Genomic DNA, 14,432 nt, shown 5'->3' on the forward strand with positions numbered 1-14,432 from the left:
CGGAGTTTTTATTATAAATTTTAGTACTGCACAAACACGTTAAAATAAACCCTGGTATTTTTATGTTTTTGCCTGTTACTACACTGGTGTAAAAAAATCTATAAAAAAGTTCAGTAAAATCACAGGGAATTAATTAGTAGAACTATTTTTAATACGGATGATATTTTTGTTTATAAATGTGTGTGTAACTCACGTGCTATTGGAGTTCGTGCAGTCAACAAATTCCTTAACCCCACTAGCAATTGTTTTAACACGTCATATCTCTAACAACCTTATGTGAAAGATGGGACGATTGAAACGTCACACAGCTCTAATAGTCACTTGTGAAAGATAAAATGTTTTAATAAGTAAATGAACTACAATAATCACGTGTAAGTATAACAATATTTTGATATAGTAATCACGTGTACATGTAACAATTTTTTGATATGGTAATCACGTGTATATGAAACAATATTTTGATATGGTAATCACGTGTACATGTAACAATTTTTTGATATGGTAATCACGTGTACATGTAACAATATTTTGATATGATACTGGATTGTAACAGCTATATATAAAAAAAACGTGACATATTATCTGATAAACGTGTGACATCGCTAACCGTCGTGAGGCTTTTAATAAAGTTTGCGTAGGCTTAAGTGAAAATATTCCTTAATTTCTGCAACTGTTTAGCTTTGAATAATTTTATAAGATGTATCTGAATCAGTGAAAAAATTTTCAACCAATAATAAGTTAGCTCAATGAACTCTTTATGACATAGAAGACATAACGAAGAAGCGTGGATCTCCGAGAAGCGTAATGACTACTTCGTCATGAAGATAGAGTTCCAGTGGAATGAAACATTAAGTTATTAGAGCCTAAACATGTAGAGAAACATTATATGTTTAATAAAATGGATTTAATAATAGCTAACATAAGCTCGGTACGAAGTTGTCCGCTGCACAATAGGATGTCCAGTTAACTACAACTTTTCAAAGATGTCTTTCACTCTACACATTGATTCTGAAAATGAATCCATTGTACTTTTATGTGAATGTTCCCTATATAAAAAGTATGCATACATAAAATGTTTACAGTTCTGTGAACTATTGTAAACAATAAGCAGCGAAGCGGCATTATAAGTAAATCTAAGAAATTTATCACGTAATCACCACATATATATATGTGGTGATTATTAAAGAGTACAGGTGTTGCCATCTAGTAAAAGAAGTAGTAACTGCAACAAATAATTATGGTTCGTACAGTAAAAGACGTAAGCAAAAATAAAACATATATATATGTGGTGATTATTAAAGAGTACAGGTGTTGCCATCTAGTAAAAGAAGTAGTAACTGCAACAAATAATTATGGTTCGTACAGTAAAAGACGTAAGCAAAAGTTACTGCGTATTATTCTGGATTATTGTAAACATACCTCCATCACATGTTTTAAAAGAAAGTTCGCCCAAAGCATATTGTTCATTATTAGCAAATTATTTTAACAAAGTTTATAAATATTCATCACATTACATGTCACTTTAAACCCTGTGAAGTTGGGATTACATTTCATTTTTCTACGTCCCACCCCCGGTGGCAAGTCTCTGGACTTATGATGGTAAAAATCGAGATTCAATACCCGTGGTGGGCACAGCACAAACAGCCCATTGCATAACTGCACTTAACAACAAACAAACAAACCTTTTGCTAATTTGTTACGTACATAAATTTTAAAATATTAAAAATGCATGTATGCAAACATACACATTTGTACGACCATTTTTTTTGGCGTCTTATTATTAAGGAATAAAATTTAAATAAGTTAGAATAAAACTCGTAAGCAATATACAGTGAATCCCACAATGTTAGTTGGGGTTATACATGTAGTTTGTTTGTTTTTTCCTTGGTAGAGATATTGATGAAACACCAGAAGTGATATTTCGTCTCTTGCCACCTACTTCTTGCTGTAATGATTACACACAAATTAAGATGTAATAACCTAAGATAAGCGCGCAGAAGCAGCAGAGCCAAGAAGTTGACTCTCGTCAAAACAATGGAAAAACAAACAATATGGAGAAAAGAACCAAGCCAAAAAATATGGGAGTTAATAGAAGTAATAGAAAATACTGAGAATATATAAATAAACATTCGGGAAAGTTAGCTACGAGGATGATATTTTTTTTTTCCAAAGGGGTTTGTTTGTTTTTAATTATGCACAAAGCTACACAAGGGCTATCTGTGCTCTGCCCACCACGGGTATCGAAACCCGGATTCTAGCGTTGTAAGTCCGCAGACATACCGCTGTGCCACTGGGGGGCTTCAAAAGGGGACATGCGGAACTGTATACTGTATGTAGATATGCAATAGTTTAAGTAAAAAGGCGAAATTTTAAACGATTTGATGAGTTGTCTAATTTCAGTTTTAATAATAGAACGATTTAATTGAACTAAACTTTAAATCGGGAGATAGGTTTGTTTTGTATTTCGCGCTAAACCACTCGAGGGCTATCTGCGCTATCCGTCCTTAATTTAGCAGTGATATACTAGAGGTAAGGCAGCTAGTTAACACCACCTACCCCCATCTCTTGGGCTACTCTTTTACCAACGAAGTGACCGTCTCATTATAATGCCCCCACGCCTGAAAAGAAGAGCATGCTCAGTGAGGAGGATTCGAACCTGCATATGGCGAGTTGAGCGTCCTAACAACCAGGCCCAAATCGAGAGAAATAGTAAACAGTAAAGGACGGATGATTCATGATTTCAGCTTTAGTAATAAAATAATTTAAACCACTATATGAAAAAACAGGAGAATCGGCGTTTTTGTTATGATTAAAAACATTGGAAGAATGTTTGGTTTGATGTGCTAATTGATAATCATGGAATATAAGTGTGTTTCAGTATCAGACATTTCAATGTACAGTGTTCTGTTTAATATGCATTGCCAGGTGGTTAGGGCGCTCGACTTGCAATCTGAGGGTCGCGGGTTCGAATCCCCGTCCCACCAAACATGCTCGTGGGGGCGTTATAATGTGACAGTTAATACCACTATTCGTTGGTAAAAACAGTAGCCCAAGAGTTGACGGTGGGTGGTGATGACTAGCTGCCTTCCCTCTAGGCTTACACTGCTAAATTAGGGACGGCTAGCGCAGATAGCCCTCGTGTAGCTTTGCGCGAAATTCAAAACAAACAAACCGTTAACCAGAACTGACTTCGGTGACCACAAGGACTAGCGGCAGATGACGAAGTCCACATTAAAAATATATATATAATAAGACTAGAGAAAAAAAATCTTACAATTGGAAATGTTTTTTAACTCGTCAGTGCGAAGCCCAAACTTAAGGCTATTAAACATCAAATATCAATTAGCAATGCTATAGATTTTTCAAAAGCTCTAGAATTTTTTCTTCTTCTCAATTTTGAAATATTCTAGATGCATTATGGTTAATTCATAAAAAGTGTAATCATGATGAGACTATGGCGTCTAACGTGGAATGTTTTTTGTGTTGTTTTTTTTTTTTTCTAAGGAAAAGTGTAATGTTCTTGCGTGTGTCCTATAAACCGCATTTTCAATAGAGTTATTAGCTTCTTATTTTGTTTAATTTCTTGGGAAAATAAAACGACACAACTTAATTGTCATGCTGACAGACAAAGGAACGTATTTTTGACTGTTACTTACCTAAGATTGTCAGACATTTAAACAACCAGTTATTGCCGTATTAAAAAAAATAAAGAACCGCTTACGTGGAAAACGACAAGTGACACGTGACTTTAAAGAAATTCATACTACACGAAACTGTTCTGAGAATGTTTGTAATGAAGCACAAAGCAACACAATGAGCTATCTGTGCTCTGCCCACCACAGGTATCGAAACCCGGATTCTAGCGTTGTAAGTCCGCAGACATACCGCTGTGTCACTGGGGGGCGCTCTGAGAATGTTGAGAAGTTATTTAGTTTGGTGTAAAGGCTAGAAAAATAAAAAACAAAAATACTGAAAAAAACAAACAATATGGAAAAAAAGAACCAAGTAAAGACATGGGGAAGTCAATAGAAGTGAAAGAAAATGCTGAAAAATAAAGATAAATCTTGGTTTTGAAGATATATTGCTACAGCTACGTAAATTCTTAATCACGTAACAAAGCCTACGATTTTGATATAATATTTTGAAGATTTATATTACGTTGCTTATCACTGAGATCGAAATAACGACACCTGTAAAAAATGACTTTCCACGTGTTTCAGATGTAGTAAATAATGGAATGATTATATGTTTCATTAAAAGCCATTCAATTTTTATCCAAGTGTAATGTTTTAGTCGATTAGGTCACGTAATAATAGCCCTGAAGATGGCCTACTGTAATAGTCAATGTAACAACCTACCTCTAGGTACTGCCGCAAGGGTCATGTCGTGGTCAATAAATTGACCCCAAGACATGACGAGAACGGAAAGCTCATTACTGGGGAAGTCTACGTCTGGATGAATATGCGAACTAATTACACGAGCTGGTGGTAACGGTCCTCCTGATACCGATATGCGTGGAACTGAGATTCCTGGTCAGAGAAGACAAGAGATATCACAACTTCAAATAACATAAAAATAACAGCTTCATACAGATATACAAGCTTAGAACAGATGAATTGGAGATTTAGACATAAGAGAAGGCAAAACAATAATACTTTGACACTTTTAGTGTAAAATAAAAGAAGGCAGGACGAGAATATTTTGACATTTTTAGTGTGAAATACAAGAAGGCAGGACGGGAATACTTTGACACTTTTAGTGTGAAATAAAAGAAGGCAGGACGAGAATATTTTGACATTGTTAGTGTGAAACAAAAGAAGGCAGGACGAGAATACTTTGACACTTTTAGTATGAAATAAAAGAAGCCAGGACGAGAATATTTTGACATTGTTAGTGTGAAATGAAAGAAGCCAGGACGAAAATATTTTGGCATTGTTAGTGAAATAAAAGAAGGCAGGACGAGAATACTTTGACACCTTTAGTGTGAAATAAAAGAAGGCAGGACGAGAATATTTTGACATTGTTAGTATGAATAAAACAAGCAGAATAAAAATAATGTTTACATTGTTAGCGTGAAACACGTGAATAACTTAAACTATGCGTCATTAAAATGACACTTCTGATGAGAACTTATTATACTTAATAGAAAATAGAAACACAAGTTAAGACATTTTCGGTTCTTATAAAAATCCTCTATTAATTAACCAATCATGAAAGATCAGGACAATTGTAGAACTGTTTCAACATCGGGTTCTTGAAACGTTTCAAGTACAAAATTATTCATTATATTTTGCTCTCTAATGGAAACTATCTATACGTAAACACTAAGGAAAAAAAAACAACAACCAGTAAGTAAGGTATATGGTAAAAGGTAGTTATTTCTTTGTGACATGCATACACTATTTGGATAAAAGATATTCGCTATATTAGATGTACTTCCGCGTGGTCCCCGAAAGTGTCTTGTTTCAAAAGTAAATAAAACCAAAATTAGGAGTAATAAATATTTTCATTTCTTGATTTTTAAGTTCGAACGTCATTCTGTGTTGTAGCCTACAGAGTGTATAATTCTTCTCGTTATTCATGGCATGTGCACGTTTTACTGACGTCACGACAGTATAAGTTGCAACGTTAAATGTCCCTTATATGACGTCATTTTAGTATCTACTGACTGACTGACAAACAACACACTACTGTATGGTGGTGCGAGTGGTTAGTTGATAAGTCATTGTGTTGAACTTCACCCTACGTATCAACCCTTTATTCATTTCGCATAACTATTGTTGTTCGTGTCTTTCTTTGATAAAATAAACATTTTATATTATCATATTAAGTATTTTAACTGAAATTAAAACTTACCATCAACATAGGCAGGGGGGAGGAAGCGGACAAAAGGGGTATGAGTTGAACCCCAACTGGAATGCTGCACATTGTTACATATCCCTGTGTATGATCTGTGCCTTTCAATAGTACATGGCACGGGCTTCACGTGCGCAGGACAAATTTCCCAGATGTCAGTGCGAGAAGTATCAATCATAGGAAGACCGTTCATTACCTCATCTCGTGACAGTTTAAATCTAGAAAAGTTAAACAAAGAAGCATTTACAATGTAACACCAGGAAGGGGTAGTTTTTCTGCACATTTTTCTATTTCTTAGACAACGACTGGTCCAGTTATTTTTAATTGCATAAACTATAATGCACTCAATGTTCTGATAGTACCCTGATTCTTGTGCACGCGTGTGTGAAACTACAGATATTCGAGATGAACATCCTTTCAGTTTTCGGAATACAATTCCTACCTTAAAATATCAAACTTTACTTGCTAAAGTTAGGCCCATTTTAAAATTAACTTAACTCATCTCAGTATGGACGTTGTCATTACATAATAAGTTATTACATGAATCTTTACTTGCTAAAGTTAGGCCCATTTTAAAATTAACTTAACTCATCTCAGTATGGACGTTGTCATTACATAATAAGTTATTACATGAATCTTTACTTGCTAAAGTTAGGCCCATTTTAAAATTAACTTAACTCATCTCAGTATGGACGTTGTCATTACATAATAAGTTATTACATGAATCTTATTACCCGAAAAATATTTGAAAAACATAAACTACATACATCCTAGAAGTTGACAATGTTGTTCTAAAAAAAAATATTTCTCTTAATATGGGGAAGTAATTCAATTGATTTAAAAAATCTTCCGTAAACATGGGGAAACAGTTCATTTGATTTAAACAATCTTCCGTAAGCAGGGGGAAATAGTTCATTTGATTTAAATAATCTTCCGTAAACATGGGGAAATAGTTCATTTGATTTAAACAATATTCCCTAAACATGGGGAAACAGTTCATTTGATTTAAACAATCTTCCGTAAGCATGGAGAAACAGTTCATTTGATTTAAACAATCTTCCGTAAGCATGGGGAAACAGTTCATTGGGAAATTGTTCAATTAATTTAAACAATGTTCCATAAACAGGGAGAACTAGCTCAATTGACTTAAACAATCACCTGTTAACATAAGGAAGTAGTTCAATTAATTTAAACAATCTTCTATAAACATGGTGAAATTGTTCAATTGTTTTAAACAACCTTCCGTTTAACATTAGAAGTAGTTCAGTCTTAACGCACTTTACCATTTTCTGGATAACTATTTTGCCCCCGATATTACAAGATATTATTGTTCGCCCGAAACAACTCTGAGGTGTCAAGGATAACTGCAAACTTTTTGTACATAAAAACACGGTCATGTTTCAATGTGAATTACTTTACACTTGAAATAACAGCAACAAAAACTAACATATTTATATATTTTCCACGTAATGTATCGGCCAAACTTTGTACCAGCTTCACGTACTTCAGCATAATGGAATTTTATAGATATCATTATTTCCCATGGACAACAGGTGGCTTCGCTTGTGTTTGGCACATGACCATTTATTAAGTTCATAGAATAGAGATATTTTACTTGGATCAACATAAAAAAATAAAAACAACATAACTTATTGTTATGTTGGATTGTCAAATTTCAGGAAATTCTCCTCTAATTTTAACCATTAAAATATTAATGTTTGTGCAGTTATCCAGGGAAATACTTGTACTGATTCCATAGATATATTCCATTTAGCTTTAAGAACCATTTTACTTGTGCAAGGGATGTTAACTTTGTCTATACCTTCAAATTTAAATCTGTTGTGAAAAAAGAGACATTTCACTTAGTATATAGGCTATGTAATAAGGCTTACTATAGTCCTAGAATATCTGAACAAGTAAAGAAACTTTACCATTGTGGCACAAGGTTACTGGTTGTATAAACTTATGGTTAGGTTACAATGTTATTGGTTGTATCATCTTACTGTTAGGTTACAATGTTATTGGTTGTATCATTTTACTGATAGGTTACAATGTTATTGGTTGTATCATCTTGCTGTTAGGTTACAATGTTATTGGTTGTATGAACTTACTGTTAGGTTACAATGTTATTGGTTGTATATCTTGCTGTTAGGTTACAATGTTATTGGTTGTATGAACTTACTGTTAGGTTACAATGTTATTGGTTGTATGAACTTACTTTTGTGTTACAATGTTATTGGTTGTACGAACTTACTTTTGTATTACAATGTTATTGGTTGTATGAATTTACTTTTGTGTTACAATGTTATTGGTTGTATGGTGTCTCCGAGTTTTTTTAATTACAAAAATTTATTGTGTGCTACAATCTTATTTGTTGTATATACTTGCTGGTACGATAAGAATATTACTAGTTAATAGGTATGCTTGGAATGTTATTGGTTATGTGAACTTACTAATGGTCTAGAATGTAAATGATTATTGACATCTAATGTTGACCCAGTATATTATTGGTTATAAAAACTTACTAGTGTAACTATATGAACCGTACTAGTTCTCTAACATGTGAGTGGTTATAGACACCTAATGTTGCCCCATTATGTTACTGGTCATATAAACTTAGTGGTGTGTTTAGAATGTTGTTGCCCATATACACTCACTAGTGGTCTGCGTTATCAAAACTTACTGAAGTGCTAGAATACGGGTAGTCTCCAATACTAATTCTCCTGTAATTCCTATATCTGATGGATGTGGCTCGAGGGACTGGATTGTTCGAGGCGTTCTGTGTCCTAGAAAAAATAATCATGAATACTGTACATTTTCCTTTCATTCACCAATAATGTTTGCGTGTTCAATAATGCACAGACGTTAAGTGGAAGAGTCATTTCTCTTGTTTATCTGTTAACGCCATGACAACGAAAATCAGTCACGCTACATGAATAAGTTTTCAGACTGCGAAGATCTAACGACTTCAGATTTGACGATCTTATCATAAAGGGATATTCGTTGGCAATTTCGTTTCAAGGACTTTAGGCCTTAATTCTAAAAAATTAGGCGTGTTCGGTTGTGTACCATTAAGTCACGAACGCATAAAGCAAGATACTTTTCCCGCCAATTTCTATTACGAGAAATATTGAACCGTTCTGTCTGTTTTAAGATTTTCGTTAAATTTGTATTTCATTTTCATAGCTTTTACTTTTCTAAGAATAATTTTCAGGTTTATTTTGTTTCGCGTTTCATAATAAGACGAATACAAATAATAATAATGTGGCACAGTCCCCCCCCCCCTTTTTAAATGATTTTATACCACATTTTGATTATTAAATCGATAATTTAATGTGTTTCTTTTATAATAAATGTAACGCTATAACTGATATCATGAGATCAAAAAGTTTTAAATATATGTCACAAACTATATTTAACGTTGCAGAAAATTTCGAGTTCATGCTCCAGTTCTTGTCGTTGAGCAAAGAAGTTCATACAATAGAGCTCTGCTGGAGTCGGTACGTCATGGACCAATGCATATTTCACCTTCAAGTTGTTTTATTACCTAGGTTTTTAAACTAGTACCGCCTTGTTTCTTTGGATATTAAAGTTAACAAACAAATGATTTTTCCAGAATCTGATTTTAATTTCCTTTCTTTGCAACGTTATGCAAGTGATTGATAACAATGTATTCCGCTCCTTCTTAAAACTAATTATCATTTAGCTTTATACGTATCTATGTGTCTCTATATACATATATATGTAAATATACACAGACACATATACGTTCACCTTACAAGAGCCTCGACAGAACACGTTGTTCAGCATAACGAGTAGTTATTTTTTCATTATCTTATCATTCTTCCATCTGTTTGTTTGTTTGTTATGGATTTCGTTCAAAGCTACACGAGGACTAATTGCGCTAGCCGTCCCTAATTTAGCAGTGTAAGACTAGAGGGAAGGCAGCTAGTCATCACCACCCACCGCGAACTCTTGGGCTATTCCTTTTTATCAACGAATAGTGGGATTGACCGTCACATTATAACGCCCCCACGGCCGAAAGGGTGAGTATGTTTGGTGTGACAGGGATTCGAACCCGCGACCCACATATTGCTAGTCGAGCGCCCAAACCACCTGGCAATGCCGGGGCCCATCTGTAATTAGCGAGTTGTCCAATTTTTTTAAAACAGAAATTCATATTTCTTGATAATGTAGTCGTTAAAACTATATACGTGTTGCCTAAACCCAGTATCTTTTATTTCATAGCGGCAACGCAATATGTTTCAGAGGGTAGTGTATCCAATACAGTGAGTTTCTTGTTATACACAAAAATAATTATTACCAAAACGTATCACACCACATTAGAATAACTAGTTAAATTACACTTATATATATATTCCTCTGAAAAAAATAAGGTTGGTGTTGTTTCTTTGTTACTTAAGCACAAAGCTGCACAATGGACTATCTGTGCTCTGCCCAACACGGGTATTGAAACCCGGTTTCTAGCGTTATAAGTCCGTAGACATGCCGCTGTGCCACTGGGGGGGGGGGGGTAAAAGAATAAAATAAGGTTACATCAGTATGTACATTGCATTTTTTCTGCAAATATGATTATGACACCTTTTGGAAATCTGTGGAAATCTTTTGGGGTCTCCTATAATTTGAAAGCTTTTCGGTTTATTGTTGCGCCCTCTAAAATCAGGGGAAAACTCATAAAACCATAAATGAGATGCTAAAACCCACGTTTGAAGCCTCGTAAACCTAGTTCTGTTTTTATTTTGAAACTTTTCATTTTTAGATATCAAAAATAAAGTATTTTTTTAACAAGGATCGTTTCTTTTAAATTTGTACACTAAGATTAAATGTTCCGTTAGAAAAAACAACAACAGGAAACTAAATTTTAAGTTAAATTAATTAGTATAAAGAAACGAATAAATTTACCAGGAATAGCTTTGCTCGAAATTCAAAACAAACAAACAAAGTATTTCTACAGTCAAGTTATTGTAGCTTGGTGTCATAAACTTGACACCACTGAACGAAAATACGTATTTCTACAGTCAAGTTATTGTAACTTGGGATCGTAAACATGACACCACTGAATGAAAATACGTATTGCTACAGTCAAGTTATTGTAACTGGAGATCGTAAACATGACATCACTGAATGAAAATACGTATTTCTACAGTCAAGTTATTGTAACTGGGGATCGTAAACATGACACCACTGAATGAAAAATACGTATTTCTACAGTCAAGTTATTGTAACTGGGGATCGTAAACATGACACCACTGAATGAAAAATACGTATTTCTACAGTCAAGTTATTGTAACTGGGGATCGTAAACATGACACCACTGAATGAAAAATACGTATTTCTACAGTCAAGTTATTGTAGCTTGAGGCCATAAACATTACACCACTAATACACAATGTCACGAATGCTTACATTTTTATAACGTCGTGACTTCTCAGTTACATCACAGATACGTGGTTTACTATGTGTACTTGGATCGAGTTAATTTATTTTATAACACAAGAAAATAACATCTTCACTAACCTTTCCGCCGTTTCGCTTCAGCTAATGCCAAGTTGACATCTGTGTATCTTATACAGATTTCTTCGGTTGGTCCATTGTGATGTATTGGGCTGGGAAAAAATGCATGTATTTATATTGTTTTGTCAATTTTTTTATCACCCTGAAATTTAAATACGATGGCAGGATTGATTACTTTTCAGCCGCAGATACATTTCAAGATACATTGTATTTTGTTTTATAAAGGTATTTACTCATACACGCACGCACATAAGATACTAAGCTAATATTTAAAATAAGCCTGTTATTTAGTAAAATAGAAAATATTCATCTTTAAAATATTATTAAATATTTAGTTTATTTTATCTTAGGTTACGATCTCCAATACTTTTTATCACAATATAACCATTATAGTAAGTACCCTGGTTTCAGAAGGTTAAAAAAGCCTCCATATGAGGGCGCTGCAGACTTTCTTCGACCATCGAGGTATGTTCTGCGCAAGACTAAAGCACATTCTGAGGACCCACCAAAATCGTGAATGTCAGGAGGTACAGAAAGAATGCTGTTGAGTTGAGCAACGGAGTTTTGCACAGAAAGCATCAAAAGACCGAATGTTGTTTCGAACCTAAAAAAACAACAACAAAAAAAAACTGCCATTTTGAATCGGAAAAAAATAAACAAAAGGAACACGAATGGATCTTTTCTGTTTCATGCACCGTGTTCAGATAGAAATAAATATATATTTTTTAACGTGGTTTTTAATGTTGATTTCAGAAATATAAATTTAAATTTGGAGAAATGAAAAGAAATATTTTTGATATGTTTTTATTTTGCTAGGTTAGGTCAAGTTACACCAATTAGTAAATAAGTAGATGTTTATTTAAATAAAAAATTAATTTAATTAAAAACATTCTTTAAAAAATCAAAATATTTTCCCATTCTTTCCCCTTTAAAAATCAATTCTCAAAATTTTAACTTACATTCTTGAAATCTGCAGCAAATTGAAACTACTTGGAATGTGGTTAAGAGACGTAGCAAGCGACATTGTGCAACCAATCGTAATATGATTGACTCGTATCTCTGCGAGTTCGTTTGGCATTGTAGGCATGAAAATGATGATCTCTTCAAGCAAATATTTAAGAATATTTCTGAATTTTCACATTGAATTTGTTACACTGTTACTAGATACTTTGTATTGTTTTGATGTATTGCAATTCTTTTAAATACATAAATAAATATGTAATGCTAAAAGTACTTCCTTTGTTTCATAAGCAAAATAAAAAATGTTAAACATATTTATTTTAATTTCTCCAAATTTTAATTTACATTTCTAAAATCAGCGTTAAAAACTACATTCAAATATATATATATATATCTATATTTGAACGCGGTGCATGACACTGAAAAGATCCACACGAATTGCTCATTTAGTTCCAAGAGACTAATACATAAATGTTTAAAACTTAATATGAAAAAAAAAACAGTCTTGGAGCTGTGATACAGCTAAAAATAAATTTCAAACCTGTAGAGGTACACAGAAATTAGAACTTTCTCAAGAAGAAAAAAACGTAAAATTAAAACTCGGAAGTAAATACTGATGAATAAGAGCTCAAAAGTTGGTCACTATAAAAACTTAGAACTCTCTAGGAGAAAACATATTTTCTTATAAGCTAGAAAGAGATAAATTTATACTTTCCAGAAGAATATAAGCGGAACTTAGGACACATAAAAATAAAAACTGAAACTTAAAATCTAAATCGAATAAATACGGACTTGTATTCTGTAAACATATAATAAAAACATAGAAATAGATTAAAATACTTGAGTTCTTCAGTTACCTTAATTGTTATGTCATATGTCGTTATCGCTACTTTCCTTTTATTTTTTAGCTTTAATTAAAAGCTTATCCATTTTTAAAAATTCTGAATCAAATTTAGAGATCACACTAAGTGATGATTTGCATAAAAATGTTTTAATTGTTTTTTTTATTTCACCTATCGTCTAATTAACTTTACGAGAAGATGTATTTCACCAATCACGTTATTGTAAGTTAGGGTAAGACTAAATTACACCACTGATACACAATGCCATGAGTTCTTACATTTTTGATAAAGTCGTAACAGCAAAATTACGCAGTCTCTTGATAGATGTCCTCAACGGTTAATATCGAATTTCGATATTATGATTTTGAAAAAGGGAGGGGGGAAGGCGATGCAATTATATTATATTAAAATACTGTATTACTTAAAAATGTTATTAACTTACACATTTATTTATGTCAGCGTCGCTTTAATATACTATACGAACCGCTTCCGCAAGGTGATCTCTCGGAGTATGGGGCTCCGCGAGATTGTTTTAGATTCGTGAGGGAAAGGGGGAGGGGTCCATGAGAAAAAAAAAACGGTTGAGAATCATTGATCTAGCTTAAAAAGTTCGATGCTTCACGTTTGAGTTTCAAATGATCAAGATCAATTGTGTTTTATACTGATTATGGATTTCTAAATTTATAAAATATGAATCGAAACAAAACTGCTTTTGGACTACAATAACAAACTTTAATGCCCAAACATGGCCTAATATCGGCGTTCATAAAGTTCCTTCTTTATCAGTAAAACACCATACAAGTACTTTAAATAAAATACGTTTTTTCTCAGTTATGATTAATATTTCAAAAGAGTATAAACCAAGGTTCTACTGAGCAAACTGTAGCCTGGTCAGATTAAGGACGTAATTAGAACTGTCCGGCAGTGTGACCTGTTTAGACTAAGGACGTGATTAGAATCGTCCAATAATGTGATCTGGTTAAACTAAGGACGTGATTAGAACCGTCCGGTAATGTGACCTGGTTAATCTAAGAACTGTCCGGCGGTGTGATCTGGTTAAACTAAAGACGTGATTAGAACCACCCGGTAGTGTGACATGGTCAATCTAAGAATGTGATTAGAACCGTCCGGCAGTGTAACCTGGTTAAACTAAGGACGTGATTAGAATCATTCGGCATTGTGACCTGGTCAAACTAAGGACGGGATTAGAATCATTCGGCATTGTGACCTGGTCAAACT

The 14,432-nt window shown here is 33.6% G+C and overlaps 1 protein-coding gene across 1 annotated transcript in view; it reads right to left on the reverse strand.

Annotated features, from left to right (window-relative positions):
• The window catches only part of LOC106461235 (peroxidasin homolog), a 58,252-nt gene that overhangs the window by 27,671 nt on the left and 16,149 nt on the right, over window positions 1-14,432 (reverse strand). Inside the window, exons 2-6 of the mRNA XM_022388097.1 lie at window positions 11,792-11,995; window positions 11,395-11,483; window positions 8,540-8,642; window positions 5,857-6,074; window positions 4,359-4,529 (exon numbers count right to left, since the gene is read on the reverse strand). Coding sequence (XP_022243805.1) covers window positions 4,359-4,529; window positions 5,857-6,074; window positions 8,540-8,642; window positions 11,395-11,483; window positions 11,792-11,995 — 785 coding nt within the window. The remainder of the gene's footprint in view (window positions 1-4,358; window positions 4,530-5,856; window positions 6,075-8,539; window positions 8,643-11,394; window positions 11,484-11,791; window positions 11,996-14,432) is intronic.

Source organism: Limulus polyphemus, unplaced genomic scaffold, assembly GCF_000517525.1.
Source record: "Limulus polyphemus unplaced genomic scaffold, Limulus_polyphemus-2.1.2 Scaffold920, whole genome shotgun sequence".
In the NCBI taxonomy this organism is placed as follows: Eukaryota; Metazoa; Arthropoda; class Merostomata; order Xiphosura; family Limulidae; genus Limulus; species Limulus polyphemus.